General features: G+C 42.8%; 1 protein-coding gene across 1 annotated transcript in view; it reads right to left on the reverse strand.

The window, feature by feature from the left end:
- Positions 1–3296: 3296 nt before the first annotated feature.
- Positions 3297–18112, reverse strand: part of NR2F6 (nuclear receptor subfamily 2 group F member 6) — a 165796-nt gene continuing 150980 nt past the window's right edge. Inside the window, exons 3-4 of the mRNA XM_086946819.1 lie at positions 14021–14545; positions 3297–7037 (exon numbers count right to left, since the gene is read on the reverse strand). Of these exons, the coding sequence (XP_086802945.1) occupies positions 6763–7037; positions 14021–14545 (800 nt within the window). The 3' untranslated portion in view covers positions 3297–6762. The remainder of the gene's footprint in view (positions 7038–14020; positions 14546–18112) is intronic.

An 18112-nucleotide genomic window follows, 5' to 3' on the forward strand; every position in this document is an offset into this window, starting at 1 on the left:
CTGTCTGAGTTTCTTGGGGGAAGGTCCTACAGATCTTGCAGTCTCTCACCTGGTGATCAGGATACAGGCAATAAATGCACTTCTTGTGGGGGTCCTCAGAAAACAGCCGGAGCTTCACACAAGACTCACAAGGTCGAAAGAGAGATTTCTTAGATGAAGACATCCTGAAATGAAGAAAATTCCTGAAGAAATAGAAGAGTACTGAGTAGAGCTCAGGGAGACTCCCTTCAAACGACGTGCGGTAAAAAATATGAGAGCCTGAGCCTCTGAGAACATTCTGAAGGGTGCGGTCGCCGGATTGGCTGCAGTTTGGACTGTATATAATGACTTGGACAAGTCATAAATGTGGACGTTTTTTTCCTTGTAGTTTCTGGCTACTTTACTTCCTGGTTCTATGTTACCTATGGTATGGTTATTGTGTGCATAAATATTGCTTTTTTTAATGTACCGTGGGACTTCCACTCCGACGACCGGGAATGATTCAGGCATGTGAATCTATGAAAAATACCCCAATCCTGGAGAACTACTCTTCCACTTCCTGCTCCAATTCCTCCCCAAGTCATTTTGTCTTGTTTTTACAGACATTTAGTAGGAACTTAGTATTTTATCAATCATCTTTTTCGTATGAAAACAACCAACTCCGCTTCAGTCTTTATTTTCTGGCTTCAATGGCATTTTCATCAACTTTTTTTTTTCTTTCTTACCTCCCTCCGAACTTAATCTCCCTTTGAAAGTTAAGTCAGAGATTAAAGCCTTGTCCACACTAGTGTCTTTTTCTTTCAACCTATAGGCCTCCTTATTAAACATTGGCTATAGATAACTTTAGGTGTCTGATTCAGCCCTATTGTTTCTAATACACAAAACATGTCTAACAGCAGCTGGGTTTTGAATCCATCCATTGCTCATGATCAGATAGCTTTGTTGTCCAGTTCAGATAGCGACTCTTAAATTAATGGCTTTGCTCTCCTTTCTAGTGGTATTGCTGCCCAGAAACATTTTGGTGTCAGTATTCTGACTGGATGAAGCGTAGACTATCACAGTAGTCTCAAGGGAACTATTTTTCTTTGCCTTTCAGCAATCCACATGGTGATATGCCTTACTGATCTCTCCCTGTCTTGGTCCTGCTTTAATCTCAGCACTCCTATCTTCTGTGTTCTCTCTTTATTAACTTACCATAATCCCCGATGCTCCACATTTTCAATCTAGTTTATTTACGATGGCTCAGCAGCTGCAAAGAGGTATCATTCAACCAGTTTCCTTTTTATGTGGGTTGGCAGCCATTTTAGAATTATCTTTCTTTAATAGAAAAACTATTTCAAGATGGTCAGTCATGTGTTTACATGTATTGTGATGCACACCCTACATATAAATCAGTCTCTTGATCCTGCTTGGACATCTTTTATGCTCTCAGGGTGTTGGGGGATCCCCTTTACACACAACTCGACGATTCAAAGACTAGTTTTTTTTTAGTTATATACACTTACATACTAAAATTTGCAGTGTGTGCATAATTTTTTTCAACATATGTATGACCATTGAATCTATTATATCTATATAAATAAATATCTGTGGTCATGTATATCAAGTATAAAAAAATACTTACTTGTAACTACAATTCTCCAGTATCTTTAATAGACTCATAAGCTTGAATATTCCCAGTCAGGATGGAAATCCTCAGTGGTCAATGTTAACATAGTAGTGTGTATACTATCACTCAAAAAACATTAAGAAGAACCATCAACTATCTTTAGCACCTTCACCTCATTATGTGGTCTGAACGCTGGGCAACGTGTAGGGAGTCAGAGCTCCAACTACCCACAGGGACTGAACAGCTCAGGCTTTCTACTGCAGTCAAGTTGACAGCACGGAAATCTTTGAGCTCTGCTAATCACATTAGATGTATACTTTTTACTTGGAACTCAGCGGTGTCCTATGGGTCCCTTTCTCCGCCATCTGAAAAACTAAGCCGTATTTTCTCCTCCTTTTTGTATTTGGCTGGCTAGCTGGCCACTGGAACTCAGTTGAGATGACTGACCCCTGTCTACTGACAGAACATTTGAATTTTAACAATCCTCTGATGTCAGGGAAATCTACCTCGACAATCCCCACATTACATGTTTCTCAAGTCTTCATTGGATTTTGAGGTTTTATGGAACGTCATAAACTCTCTTTACCCTCGATGTAAAACCTCAGGTCTTTACCAGGTCTCTGAACTTTTCAGTAGATTTTAAAATTATTTTACACACTGGAAGGTACAGATTGGTCTTTTCCTTCCACAGCAGAGTTTCAGTTAAACAAGTGGACACTTCGCCTGCTCAGTCACTTAACTGCTGTCAATCGTTCATCCAAAGCATCTGCATCTGGACTCCAACTTGTATTCTTCCAGACATCCGTTTGTTCCTCACCGTCTTACCATAACCCCCCTGATTTAGTCTTCCTAGTCTGCCTCCTTGTGAATCTGTATTTTGAGGATTGGAGGTGGCTTTTCAGTGGTGGAAATAACTGTTCTCTACTTCTTTGCGTTTACAAAATTGCCTCCTCATAAGTAAACTTTGGTTTCGCTGAATCGGCCTTCAAAATTAAAAGTTAGGTTTTGATGGTGGATGTTGTACCACACGGTGATCAGTTTCTGTTCATCTCTGTATCCTCCATTTTCTCATTCATCAACTATTTATAGTTTTTAGACTAAATTATTTTTGGGGTTGATCTGAAAATTCATCCTTAGGAGCTCCCTCTTTCAAGAAGGTTCATTGAGATCTTTAAGAATGTTTACCTCTAGGAACGCTGCTTCAGAAGATTAGCTCTGAGCCTCCTTATCCAAATCAATCATAATCAATGGTTCTGTCCCCCTAATCCATACTGACAACATCTTTCAGTGTTTTGATATTTTTCCTCATACACCCCTTGAGGGCTCTGCTTGATAGTGTGCCCAACAGAAATGTTTTTTACATTTTATTTTCTTGCACAAAGATGCATGAATACACACAAACATCATCCTCTATGTAATCACTTGGCAAACAAAGCTTGTGATCATCCCAAGGGAAACTTGTGTAGCATGGGATTTTCAATATTTCCCCAATCTTCTTTGAGACATTGTCCTGCAACAAAGTTAACATCTAGCATCCAAACGTCCTCAGAGAATCCTCCATAGAATTTTTTTTTAAATATCATTTTTTCCCGTCCAACTCAACATGCTGGTTAATGCACACAAAAAATAATCTGCGATGGAGCCTATGTCCCTGGACATGCTGGGTTTTAGACCACACCAGCATTCCCAAACACAAGGGAGTCACTAGCCGGTGTAAAAACAAGGTTTTATTACTATGCTTAATCTTTGGCTGTACCCCGTCAAACTGTTTTTGGCATTAGCACAGTGGTTAATTGTAAGACATTCAATCAGGTATGTAAAACAAAAACAAAAAAAAGACACCACTTTCTTCAATTTCTATTATCTTTGCAGCTTTCAATGCTGCAGGAACTCACTCTGTCTTCTGCAATGCAGTGGTAACCATGTAAACTATTTTCTAGATCAGAAATGTCTTCAGTTCATTTGAGGAGGATGGGTGCATTAATCGGAGCAAGAGTCACTAAATAAAATACTTCAATAAGCGTCTACAATTTCACGTTCTACCTTTACATCCTGTATCACCTCACTGTTGTTTAGCAAAGTCAATAACCCTGAGAAGCAATGACATTGTCTAATATGGAAAATGAAAAGGACAGATTTAAAGACCTAGGCAGGAGACATTTGTAACGCATAATCTACAGGCAAGAACATTGCAATTTGGACATTTTAATCACCGATTTCTTTGCAAGTTAATATCCAGTTCGAGGTCAATAGTCTGGATCCAAAGTAACCTTTCAGAAATGAAATCTATCGATATAAAATGGATATTAACAGGGTCACATTTGGATCCGAAGCTGTTCAAGCAAAGAACAGTGGTAGAGAAGAAACTGGTGCTGTTTGTCAAAAATGGATGAATCATGCGGATTATGGCATTGCCATAAAACATCAATGCTGCTGTTAACTAGTCATGTCTATGGGCTGAAATGTACTTTGTTAATGTAACCGTGACGCATGCAGGTAATGCATGCAAACCAACTTTATTTTTTTAAGAACCTTGAACTTGATTTAAATGCTTCAAATTAGCCAGGGACAACGAAATATAAATGATGCAAGTGAAGGCAGACATTTTTGTGCTTGTGAATCAAGTTAAAGTGGTCAGCTTACTTAGTGAATTTAAAGCTCAGCGTCAGTAAATTCCGCCTCATTCTATTCTCTCACCAATCTTTTCTACCTTAGGAGACGTATCATACTAGAATTCAGGGAGTAGTTCTTGATCTACTATCATCAAAAGAACAGATTTAACATCTTCAATCCATAGTGCTGGTGGTCAGATACGGTATAGAAATCATACCTAATGACTAGGAACTTTACCTATAAAGTCCCTTTACGTTACTTGTCACGTAAGCGAGTCTGACCACCTTAAAGGCATACTCTTTCTACCTGGATAAATGAACATGTAAATTGAGGTATTTTCTGACTAAAGCAGATGTAAGCCAGCCCATTTTGCTCCACTCAAAACATTGAAATGACAAGCAACAACTCTATCACGACAGACCTGGCTCATATTTGCACAGCTGCCCTCTAGAAATTAACATAGCAGCTTCCACCATGAGACAAGTATTTTAGTCCAGTAACAAACAACCTCCTTCCACACAAAAAAAAAACACAACGTGCCTGAATTCTATTAATTTCTCCACTCTGTCAGATACAGTAAAGTTTTATACACATGAAGTGCGGTTTTGTGCAGTATCAGACCTACTATAAAATTCTGCACTCAGATTTCCAATGTACAGCCTCCAGCAGAACTGACTTATCTACACTGCATTGCATTTAGGCTATATACTTTTTCATTTATAAATTCTGGTCTTTACGCTGTACACAAAACAAATTGGAAGGAAGTCAATAGTAATATAGAAATTCTGAAAATCCATTTCTATAAGATAAACATGTACACTCAAACATAGGTCACGAGAGAACAAGAAGGAAGAAGTGCTGCCTGGCCACTGCCTTGCTCAGCAGACTAAACTACATTTATCTGACATACTGCTGCTAGGGGCCTTTCTGCGACGTGCTATCTTGGGCGGGGGTGAAATATAATATCTCAGTGCTGTGCGTCTGGTGAGGTTTGAAAAGGATGCATTATTTTCACCCATGCATAAGAAAGTCTGCTACGGTCATTTATAATGGGCTGCCAATATAGGACCCATAACAGGTGCTCAAGAAAGCTGACAAAAGCGAATGAGATTTTTGTGATGGACACAATTTCCTCACACAACAAAAGGCTTCTGGGATGAAAACTTGCTTTTTATGGCAAGGGTTACATTTATGCGTAACCATGATAGGGCTCCCCAATGGGCCAGTTGTAACTTGCTGAGTAGGTAAGTATGTCAAACCTGCGGCTTCCATACAGTAGCACCTCTAATTAATGAGACCCACCCATATCAAACAACTTTTTCCTCAGGAAGGAAAGCCTAAGTCTTTTTCCTTTTATAAAGTACCTGGAGACTCTTTTCCAAACATAGTAAATCTCAGCAGATGCTTCAGAGCACAATGTTTAAATGATTCCCACATGAGTAGCTGTTTTTCGAACTCCTTTCTATGGCGGTCTCTTTCACCTTTTAGCAGTGCGACGATTAAAAAAACCCCACATACTCTTAACCTCAGCAGTAAGTGCCTGTGAAGTTTAAAGTCAGCTTCAGATAACAGGACGAGTTAACCTGGGCATAGTAAGCACAGGCTAGATCATTCAGGAAAAGTGCCCCTAATAAGGGGAAGGTGGGTCCAATATAAACTCTTACTTTGCTCCCTTACCACCAAGGCTGTAACTTCCTTGCAGTGTCATGAAATAGTGCTTTTTACACATTAAGGTTTCAGGGGCCATCTCGCCAGGACTTAAAATGTACCGCTATCTAGACTAGTCTGACAGTCAATTCTAACAAGTGTCCAGACAAATGCAAGTATGCAGCCTTAACAGAATGCCAGAATAACTAGCCATGCACCTTTGGATCGCCCTCCAGCTTTAGTACCACCAAGATCAAGAAGGTGTTTTAAAGTATAGCTTAATCCTCCTCAGGCACTACACCCGCTGTCTTTCTGAACAAGAAATCTGCAAGAGAAGAGTTTAGAACAAGTGGTACACAGATTTCATCCGGTTTACTATGGTTTCTCGAAGTCCAACCTAATTCTGCAGGATTGCAGGTCATCAGATTCCAAGCCTTCTAATTGCTTCAGGATCCTTTGTACATTGACAGTTTTATCGTTTTCTTCATCTATGACCAGCCTAGGCTGTCTAACAGGAAAAACCCGACAGAGGTGCACAATGCGTTTTGTAGTTGGAGGATCGAACAGATGGGTGTAAATCAGCCCTTCCAAGAACAGTTTGGCAAATACCACATCAAACGAGTTCCATAATGAAACATGGCCTCCAACCTAAGAAGGTTCCGACATTGGTACTCAGACCGTAAAGGATGAAAAGATCTACAAGTATGGGAGAAGGAATTCATTAAGTCCAATGTAAATTGCAGTGACTCCCTCTTCGAAGAAAGGTTCGCTTCACAGCAGCTCCTGGGATCCTATAACAAGTTTGGCATTGTACATTTTTTTTTACATTCTCCTAGACAGAAAGTCACTTACAGGCCATCAGCAAAGAAATTCCAGATATGGCAAACGTTTCACATGTATCCCCCAAGGTACTACTACTGGCTTGCTGCATATGGCCAGTTAAAAGAGCTGCCAGACAGCAACATATCCCTGATCAGTGTTTCAATCGGTGTCTTGCCAACAAGTCTCATGAAGAAAAGTTGGGAGATTAAAGCAGCTGGTACAGCTCGCAGTGCGGGGAGTCGCAGCAATAGGCGTCCAAAGCGCTGGGGCTGAGAAGGATACTGGGCACGAACATACTCCGTGAGCGCAACTTGAGCTTTCTCCTGCAAACTCTCCACATGTACAGGATCTGTAAGACCGCAAGCATCTGTAAAACAAAAGGTGGATGAACGTGATTTGAAAGAAAATAAATTACACATTTGCTATAAAATTCTATTAATAAAGACATCCATGGCAAAAACAGAGCTAGCAGCCATTCCTAGCGATCTAGGAGTTACCAACTATTAGTAGGCAGTCCCGGAGTTAATGGTGCGAGTCTAAGAGTCTATTGCTTATTAAAGAGATGCCATGCCATAACAGATGTCCCATGCTGCCAAATCAGCGGATTCCTTGGATACATTGATGATCTGGCCCAGTATGATCATAGTCTCTTAAAGGAAATCTTTGGATCCTTCTCAGGAACCTGGTTAAGAACACTTCTAAGCACCATAAAGCTTAGACGGGTGGTGGAACTTGCAACCCTCAGGTGTAGCTAAAGTTGTACATACTCTCTTTCCAACAGAGTTTATTGTTCTACTTTCTTTGTTGAGTGGAGAATGATGATCCAGGGGCATTAAAGCAATTCTGTCGGGCAGACAATATTAATGAATTAGCAGATGATATTGCTCGAGAGGATACAATTCTGGAGGCCTTTTATTTTTCCATAAGACAGCGGTCAACAAGCTTGGTAGAACTAAGTGCCAGAAAGTTATGCATAGTGGGTTCTAGTATATCCGCCACAAGAGCACCCATAGGGGGTCTTTCGAGTCTAGAAAATAACTGACATCTCAATTCAGTTTGAGCTACCCGGTCTATAAACTCATGAAAAGACAAATCACCAGGTAAACTCTGATAGGTAGAGAGCCGGGCGACCTGACAGAGTCCTCTTTTCTTCGATCATGAAGAGGAGGCGATTCTTCTCAGAGAGGTGGGAATCTGGAGCTGCATAACCTGTTAGAAGGCTCGCCATTCTAGACACTGTGGAGAGAAGCTTTTTTTTCTTTGCTGGCTCATCCTGATATACACTGCAACTGTCATTTCTCTGCTCCTTTTGCACAGCTGTAGAAGGTGGCATCAGAGTTTTATCAAATGTCCCGGCAACTCACTCAAGCGAGAAAAGCCAAGAAATTTCAATGATGAAAATAGTGTTCAGAGTTAGGAGACACTATGAATAACTGTGCATTGAGTCGAAGGGTGTACAAATGAATGTCAAAACCAAGCTAAGGTCTCATTCGGGCATCACAAACTGTTTGGCAGGGAACAGGTGTCAAACCTTTAATAAATCACATTGCAACTGGTGATTCAAACAAGGATGGCTGGTCCGGCTAAAGCACAAAGGCCAAAAGGCCAGCAAATGACCTTTTACAGTGTCCATTGCAAGACCTTACTGAGCTATAGAAAGAACAAATAAAAATCTTAAAGCTTAGCCTGGAAGGGGTCAATGTTGTGAGGATCACTTAAGGTAACAAACTTGTCCAAGTATTGATGGAGTTCATGGGCCAGTGTCTGGCAGCAAGGATGACATCTACAACCTCTGATGGTAACTCAAATGCACTAAGTTGCAGTCGCTAAATCTCCATACATGAAGGTGCAAGCTACGGGGGTTTGGATGAAGGACCTTGCCCTGTTGCTGAGATAGGACATTCTCTCGAAATGGTAGCCCGATTGGACAGATGCTCATGCTCACAAGTTTTGGTACCACACTCTCCTAGCCCAGCCTGGGACAATTAGGATGAACTGGGCCAAACTGTTCTTGATCTTCTTCAGAACTCGGGCAGAAGAGTTAGTTGCAGGAAGTCATACACAAGTCCTCATTACATTTACACTCATTCTCAAATACGTTTTCTCATGGAAGCTCCAATTTGCTAAACCACTGACAATGTGCGTCAGACAGTAAGAAATAGGTCAGTCAGTTTCCTCCACCAATTAAACATGCCACACACAACCTTTGAATGTAGTTGCCACTAATGATCTGCTAGGTGACATCTGCTCAATTTGTCCACTCTGGCATTTAGTGCCAGAGCCAGGTGGTTGGCCACAAAAAAGTTGTTCTGCTGCTCCAGCCAGACATAGAGATGTAAAGCTTTTTACTACAGAGCTTAGAAGCCCATTATGCCCTGCTTGTTGCCGTTCCACATGGTGGTGCAGCTATCTGTGAAAACCTGCACCAGTTTTCCCTTGATGGATTTATCGAAAGCCTCCATGGCCAAACAAATTGCCCGAAGCTCCATTAAATCGGTGCAGAGCTGGCTCTCTGCTGGAGACTAGAAAAATCGGATAGCCACCTCCCCCAAATGACACCCACAATAAACTCAGTAGTGATACACCCATCACCGCTGTCACTTTTGAGTGGGATAATGACAGCAGTGTACAGTAGGATATATTGCGAGAGGTCAGCCACCCTGTACATCTTGGGCAGTTTCTTTCTAGACCTCAATAGAGGCAGCCTTGATGCTGAACCTACTGGTATTTCAGGTTTTATTGGAGAACCCACAAGTGCACATGGCCTAGAGACCAATAACCCCAGAGCAATCCTCAACGAGATCGAGGAGTGACTGAAAACATTGTATCATAGCCTTACTATTCAGGACTCGCTGAGGTGGGGGGTAAAGGCACCTCGCCGCATCCAGGATTGCTGCACTTGGATGCCTCTGTCAGGAAACCAGACAGGACTTTGGCATATTTATGGTGACACTCAACAATGTTACGGGATCCACCATCACCCAGAGGTCTATTCCTCCCAGTGCGCACACCGTTAGTAGTCAGTCAATTAAGTATTGAAATATAGGAACTTCCAACCGCCAAAGATTGGCAACAACCTCTGCCATCACTCTTGTGAACACTCAACAGGTGAAGGAAAGGCCCGAGGACAACAAAGTTTTTCTGGCTCACAGTATAGAGAAAGCTTCTAAGGAGACTTTATTTGAAACCTTGAGAGGCTACGATGTGCCTTGCACTGCTTATGAAACGTACTGCACAACTTTCAGCTCAACAATGTGGATAAAGATTTACGCGGATGATGTGCTCCTGTACATCACCAACCTGGAGGCCACTGTCCCGGAGCTGTTCATGGAATTGGAACGCTAGGTGATTACTCCGGATACAAAATTAACTGGCATAAATCGATACTATACGACCCCGGGGGCAGCGACCGCTTGACTACTTTGCCCAAGCAACTGATTAAAACAACGGAGGGCTTCCAATATCTCGGGATTTACATCACCCTAGATAAGAAACTCTCGCTACAGAAAAATATAGAGAGGATCATGCTGAATTCTAATGCTGATATGGAGCGCTGGAGACAGCTACCACTTACACTCCTAGGCCGAGCGGCCATGTACAAAATGATTATTCTCCCAAAATATTTATACGCCCTGCAGAACGAATACTATGCACTCCCGGAGACGCTGCTGCACAAGATCCACTCAGATCTCAGGGCCTTTCTCTGGCTAGGTAAACAACCTAGAATTGCACGGACCACTCTCCAAAGGCACCAATATAGTGGAGGTATCTCACTCCTGAACATAGAAGCCTACTACTGGGCGGAACACATGACTCCAATTAATGAATGGCTACATACCAAAGCAGACCATCCCACATATGCCCTAGAACAACAAACTGTCCCGCATAATCTACTGTATTATTTATACGGAGGCTCCCTACGGAAGACACTGCTTCCAGCGACTCTTATAACACTACGTGCATGGAACAAGGCCACGAAACGTACAGGCTGGGAGAAGACACCCACCCGGCAGACGCCACTATGGCATTGCTCGTGGCTAACCGAACTTAATAAACTCAAAGGATTTAAACGGTGGGACGACATTGGGATCTCTACTATTGGAGATGTGATCACTAAGGGGGAATTAAAGTCCTTTCAGGCCCTGAAGTCAGAGTTTGGGCTCCAAAACTCACAGCTCTTCAAGTACACCCAGTTGCGCCATGTCTGGAGAGCACAGAACATACACTTGTCGGGAATCCCAGAATATGCACCACTGGAGGGCAGGCTCTTGCAGGAACAGACGCGGGGAAAGGCAGTCTCACTCACCTACAAAACTCTAACCAACAATATGCTAGGGGATTTAGCGAAACTCAGAAACACCTGGGAGGGTGAAGTGGGAGCACTTGATGACCTAGATTGGGACATAGTGTTGATGCACCCCCGAGAAGTGGCGATTAAGTCCAGGCTCCGCCTCATCCAATACAACGTGCTCCACAGAACTTATTATGACAGGGTGAGGCTCCATAAAATGGGGAAAACAGAGGACACCAGATGCCTCCGATGCCATAGGGAAGGCAGAGATTTTTACCATATACTATGGACATGTGAGGTGATTCAAACATACTGGAACCACATCTTCACGGAACTGTGGGAGATATTGGAGGTTCCGCTAGCACAGGAGCCTAAGTTGGCTTTACTGGGAATGACTAATGACGTGGACCTTCCACGACCTCTCCTAATCTTCCTGGTATTGGCTTTAGTAGTAGCCAAAAGAGACATAGTGAAACATTGGGGGTCACCGACTCCCCCGGAGTTGGAGTGGAGAAGAGGGCTTGACCTCTACATGGCTGCAGAGAGAGTGACCTATAAATCTAGGGGGTGTCCTAGAAAGTTTCATAGGGTTTGGTCCAGGTGGAGACACTATCATGGGCTGTATGGGGGACTGGGAGAGAGAGGAGCTCACTACCAAGCTACAAGGCCACACTGGCACCGGAGGGAGGGGGTACCGAGAGATACCTGTTTATCGGATGATTGGACATTGCACGTGTACTATATGAAATGTAACAGAAAAATAAGATTGTGGAGGGGCGGGAGAGGGAGTAGGGGGATAAATATTGCCAATTACATGACTGCACTGTTGAGTAATAAACAAAATGCAAATACAAATATTTTTAAAAAAACAACAATGTGGATAAAGCAAGAAGGGGACTATGTTAGATGCATTGCTGGAGAAAGTTAATCGTGATATTGTTTGTCGGTATTTGCTGCCAGTTACATGTCTTTCAAAGACCTTTAGTGCTAAGAACACAGTTTGGAGTTCTGCTTCTTCCTGTATCATACACCCTCTGATTAATGGAAATTCTCCAAATGTGCACGCCCTCCCTAGAGTGATACACCTGTTGCAATGGTCGGTGTGGAGACTGGGTGTTTGAAATTTCTGCTCTTCTTCATGTGGAGTACTGTTCACCATTCCAGATCTCTCTACCATGTTTGTTACGACCATTAGGAATATCACAGTCTCACAACACTTCTGATCCTTTATTTAGGAGTGATTCCTTTACGGATCTTGTATAATCTGTCATGAAAGTGTAATATTAATAATTTTTCAGTTAATACTGTACTAGTATTTGCTCCTTTAAAAAGAACCGTGGCTAACCGGCATCTGCCAGACGAACAAAAAGAGAACCGGTTTGTTTCCTTGAAGCAATAGAGCGCATTTTCAGCTATGCTTTACATTCGGACCATCAAACTACTCGTCTTTCTCTGTCCAGCCTTGCACAGTTGACCATTGGATTATTCATTGCTCTGGTGTGAGTGGCTTGTGCTGTTTTAGGAGTACAATCGTAAATTGGGGGGAAACAAAGGCTAGCATGCATAGGTTATACAGGTTGCCATTGTATATGGGAATGCCAGAATTCATATTTGTATAAAAAATACTTCACATACTAATGTGTGGCCTGGAAGTGTTCCATATATACTATGTCCGTTGCTATCAATGAATATCCTAGGATTCAGAACGTTACCAGTGGACAGACTATGGTGCAAGATATTACAGAATTTTGTACAAATTATGATAAGAGTAGAAATGGTTTGCTTAACCGCTGGGGAAAAACTGCAACGTAGGAAGAAAAATATTTTAAACGGTTAAGAAAAAAAAACCACAGGTAGTAGCAACCGCGACCCATCCGAAAAATCAAGACAGGCTAAAGCCGTTCGACTTGCAAAGCTCTGCTCTCCAGGGCACCAAAAACAATGCTCATCGTGTTCCACAGGGGAACAAGTTGGCTCGTGAGTTTAGAGTGGAACCGGAAGTGTCACTCACTCACATTGAAGGCAATGTTCCAAATCGCTGCGATCTGGGAAGAGTGAAGAAATAATTATGCGCCGTTCAATTTTTCAGGGCTGCGGGTTAGTACTATCAAGAAGCCACCAGGGTGCGCTGCAGGATTTCGATTACGTTTTCAAGCGTTAAAGCAAAAGGTGAGCACGAGTAGAGAAGCATGCGTGCTTCTCGGGGCCCCTAGCATTGCGCGATTCTTGCAACCATTATTCCGTGGCACCGGGTTTATATTCAATGATCTGCAGGTGTAAACCAGAAGAAGATTTAGAGGACGAACGGATCTAAATTGACTGAAGTAAAAAGCTCTGCGCGTGGCTCAATGGACTTTACCATACTTACCGTGTCACTTATGGACAGATAAGCTCACATGATAAACAGATCAGAAGTAAACCTTTGGTTTAGACAGTATTCATGCCACGCCTGATTGACTGAGGAAGTGCTTTCGTTGCAGCATAAAGACAATCCTAACAAATGTAAAAGTCATTTCAGCAGGGTAGGACGAATGCTTCTTTGGCATAAGAGGTTTCGGTGACGACAGACTCGTTAACGTAGCAGACGTTTCGAAATAGCAACCCGAATCCAACAAAGCTCACATTCGCCTTCTCTAGAAACATTGCAGAGTATCCCACTGAGAGGCTTCCAAAGTAGCCTGATCATGCTGCCATTTGGACTTGGTGCTCGACTGCCACACAATTCCAGTGTTCACTTCACGACCATTGCAGCTGCAAGCACTGACCCGCCTCCCAGCCACAAGCCAGAGGTGAACCATGAAATCTCAAATGAGTTCAATTGATCAATCTCCGTGCAGAGGCTTCAATGTCATTGCCCGATAATGTCATAAATGTACAAAATGATGCTTCAGCGAGTTTACCAATGCCGCTTCAATGCTTATCCCCCAATCATACAATACATTTACTACCTACAATGACTTTACCCAATGATGCTTTAGTGACTGCATGGAAATAATTCATAGGTTGTAGATATTTTTTTTAGGGCATCACTCTTAATTCTAATTCAAAATTCCACTAACCTGGCGTAAAAAGTGCAATGGCTTTTAGGCAGCTGTATTCAGCAGAATCCACCTGCAATCTGTTGAGTTTCTCCACCTGATCCTGAAAGATTCGAATCTGGTCCATAAAAGACACGACACGGTCTGCAGACATGGGAGAGGCATGGAACCCTGCGGCCGCCAGCAAGGGCGCCATGTGGAGTGGCAGCGCCGACTGCGCCGCATTCAAGACGAACAGCTCGCTCCAGCTCAAGCGCAGCAGGGCCACCTGGTCTGAGACCGACAAGTCAGGAAAGAAGGGAATGTTCCTTGCCCACTCCACAGTACTGAAGAGTAGCCGGGCTGCCAGCTCACAAATATTGTCGATGCCCATCACGCTGCCTTGCTGTGTATACTGGGTGCCGTAGCGTGCTGCTGGGTAGGGCTCGGCACGCAGGAGCTGGGAAATGAGTTCTGAAACTTGCTGCCCATTGAAGTAATCCGAGCCCGGTATTGGGTTTGGGCTCATGCTGGCATGTGAAGGTGGAATTCGGCCTCTCTGTACAGCTTTGGGAGGGAAACGAGAATTGAAAAAAATTAATATATTAAAAGACAAACCTACATTTTCTTACAACTTAGCGCAACTGACCATGGTTAACAAATACTAAAAATCCTGTTTTGCACAGAGCTTGTCCCACTTGCTAATAATATCCATCTTATTTACCTATAACTGTAGTTCTCCAGTATTGGAATCCTTCATAGATTCACATGCTTGAATCATTCCCTGTCGTCGAGAGGGATTCTCATGGTATATTATAATAGCAATGCAAAGTAAAACAGACTAGCAACCCCCCTTCATTTTCCAACATACCATTGTTTTAAAAAGATGCCAAACAGATTTGAACCACACAGATCGCCTTACCCTCTAGAACACACTGGTGAGAAGCTCCAGTACCTCAGATTTCCAAAGCATTGAGTGTAGGAGATACACCCATAAAACAGAGAGAAATAAGGTGAGCTTCCAAGGGAAGGAGGGTGGATTGCATGTGAATCTATGAAATTCCTATAGTTACAGGTTTAACTTATTTTCTTATTACAGTAATGAAACTTTCATAGATTCAAATGCTTGAGTCAGATTAGATAGCCGTTATCTAGCACATTATTATTTTTTCCAAGTGTCGAGTATGTGCAACATACATAAACATCTTAACTCAGTAAGTACTATATATATATATATATATATATATATATATATATATATATATATATATATATATATATATACATACATACACACACACACACAAACACACACACAACTAACTAGAATACAGTACAAAGAACAAAGTGCAAAGCTAGAAAAGGATGGTAGAAAGAAAAGGAAATCTCAGTTACTGGAAAAGATGTCACAGTACCGCCTGACAAACTTCTGTGTCGCTGCTACCGGCAGAGTCCAAGTAGTAATGCCAGGCAAAGGTGTGCATATTCTTCCAGGTAGCTGCAGAGCAGAACTCCTGCAGTGACACCAACAAACAGGGCAGTTGAGGCAGAAACAGTTCTGGTAGACAGGGCGTGCACCAACGCCTGTAGAGGTTTACCCGCTGCTTGATGACGATAGAGAATAGTACTGGAGATTCAATGGAAAGTACCTTACTTAAAAAAAAATTCATAGGACGAGAGGCTCATTCACATGAAAGTCTGAAGGGACTTTAGGAATGAACTTAGGGTTCGTACAAAGAACCACTCAATCATCTGGGAATTGTAGGAAAGATTCCTGAATGTTGAGGGTTTGAATTGCGCTCACTCGTGTGAGTCTGGCAGATTTAAAGGAAAGCAACTTTCCTGGAAATTAACTTCAGATCAGCTCTATAACAGGGTTCAAACTGCTGTATTATAGGCTGTGAGAAAACAGTATTGAGCTGCCAAAGTGGTGGAGTAGGTCTTACTGGTGGAAAAGATCCTGAAGAGACCTTTGAGGAATTGCTTAACAATTCTATCGGACCATAAAGAAGACAAAATAGATCTCCTAAAGCAGGAGGTAGATGCCAAGTGGGCCTTGATGGATGAGGGCGCCAATCCTGATCTTGCCAAGTGCAGGAGATAAGGGAGAATCTCTTGAGGCAAGGAAATGAGCAGATGTACGTTAGCTCATGGCACCAAAGGCAAAAACGCTTCCACTTAAGACGATGGTTCTCATTAGTACTCTCCACTCAGGCTCTGAATAGTATTTTCCTGCAGTCTGAAGATAAGTTCAGATGGGTTCTGAAGATAAATTCAGATGGGTGAACTCAATGTGCTCAGGAGCCAGGCCGATAAATTAAGGGATTTTGGATTCGGATGCAATACTTGGCCCTGACATCATTAACCCCTTCGCTGCTCATGACGAGCTCAGCTCATCATGAGGCACGGTTGAACTGTGCTTTTGACGAGCTGAGCTCGTCATGAACAATGGGGAAACTCAAAGCTCAGCATAGGAGGGGAAAACTCAAAGCAGCCAAGGTGTTAAGAGATAGAAGCAGTTCCAACTGAATGTGTGGTTTCTCCGAAAGAAGGGGTGTGGCCAGGACAGGGCTATGAGACTCATCCTGCATGGTTCAGCCTTTATCTTCATGAGGACTCTTGGGAAGAGAGGAATGGGAGTTAAGGTGTAAGCAAATATGCTGGACCACAACATCGAAAATGCATTCCCCCAAGATCCAAGATGGTGACGCCAACTTGCAAAGATCTGCAATTTTGGGGGGGTGGGGGGGGTGGGGGGGGGGGGTTTGGTAGTAGCTAAAAGGTCGACACATGGCTTGCCCCACTTGAGAAAAATGTTGTTGAGCATTTCCTGATCGAGTTCCCATTCATGACAGGATGACCTTCGTCTACTTAATGTGTCAGTTATCGGGTTTTGGATTCCAGGTACATGATCTGCTTGTAAGGACACTCGGTTGCAAATAGCCCACTCCCAGATGCACTGCCGCTTGAGAGAAGAGTCATGATCTAATACAGCCTTGCCTGTTGATGTAGTGCATTATGGTTGTTCTGTCCATTCAGGTGGGTACCACTGAGTTCCTGATTCTTGGAAGGAAAGCCTGTAAGGCAAAATGGACTGCCTTGAGCATCAACAAGTTGATATTCAGAAGATGAGGCTTCTGCCAACAGTTATTGACTTGCAAGTCCTGAAGGTATACTCTCCAACCTTCGAGGGAGGCAGTGGTAGTTATGACCAATGGAGAATGTATGCTCTGGTTGAAGAGACAGACTAACACATTTTTTCAAAGCATCCACCATGACAGGGCATTAACCATGGCTGGAGTGACAGTGAGTAGATCATCAAAGGGTCCTGTTGCCTTGTCGAGTTGCGCCTGGGGAGGAAGAATCCTTAAGTAAACAAAGCAACGGTGGCAATGCGGTAAACAAAAGAACAACCAGCACCTCTGCCTGATGTTAGCAATAATGTATATTCGGATACATTTTCTTTATAGCGTGCTCTATGTCTGATACTGTGCCACCCACCGTATCACCCAATACAATCAGATCCCTCCGAGTATCTCAACAATTAAGAAACAGACAGAGCACAGCGGACAACCAAGTAAATAGCTGATTGAGCCCAACCAACAAACTTATTTAATGCAGAAACTTCATAAAGTGTATTCTGTCCAGCAATCAATCTTCGTTACAGATGTTCTTGGGTTACAACATTGGTACAGGTACCAGGTACAGCCAACACGTGTTTCGTCGCCATATATTTTTCGCGACTTTTTCACGGCTTTCGCTAAACTTTCATATAATTTCTGGAATCTCAGTCCAAACCAGAAGGATCCATATACTTCGTAACCGGATAAAACAGTCCAGATAAACGAATAAGTGACTTGAATCTGTGAGTCACTTTGCAAACAGCGAAAATCTTCTCGAATTCAAAAGTAGGTCAAAGTGGTATCCGTCTCTTGTTGCGAACAAGAATAAAAATATGGTAGTTTAAAGTCGACAGGCGCTCTCTGGGGTAAAGTCATGTGTTAAACTAGCTTCTTTTCCATCATCCAGACGAGAGCTCTGTTAGCACACCGGAGGCCCCTAGCTTCATTCAAACGAACATGTCTGTCCGGTTGTTACTCCACTTCCAGTTTACTCCAACGCATTCCTCCGGCA

This window comes from Lissotriton vulgaris, chromosome 12, assembly GCF_964263255.1.
Source record: "Lissotriton vulgaris chromosome 12, aLisVul1.2, whole genome shotgun sequence".
Classification (NCBI taxonomy): Eukaryota; Metazoa; Chordata; class Amphibia; order Caudata; family Salamandridae; genus Lissotriton; species Lissotriton vulgaris.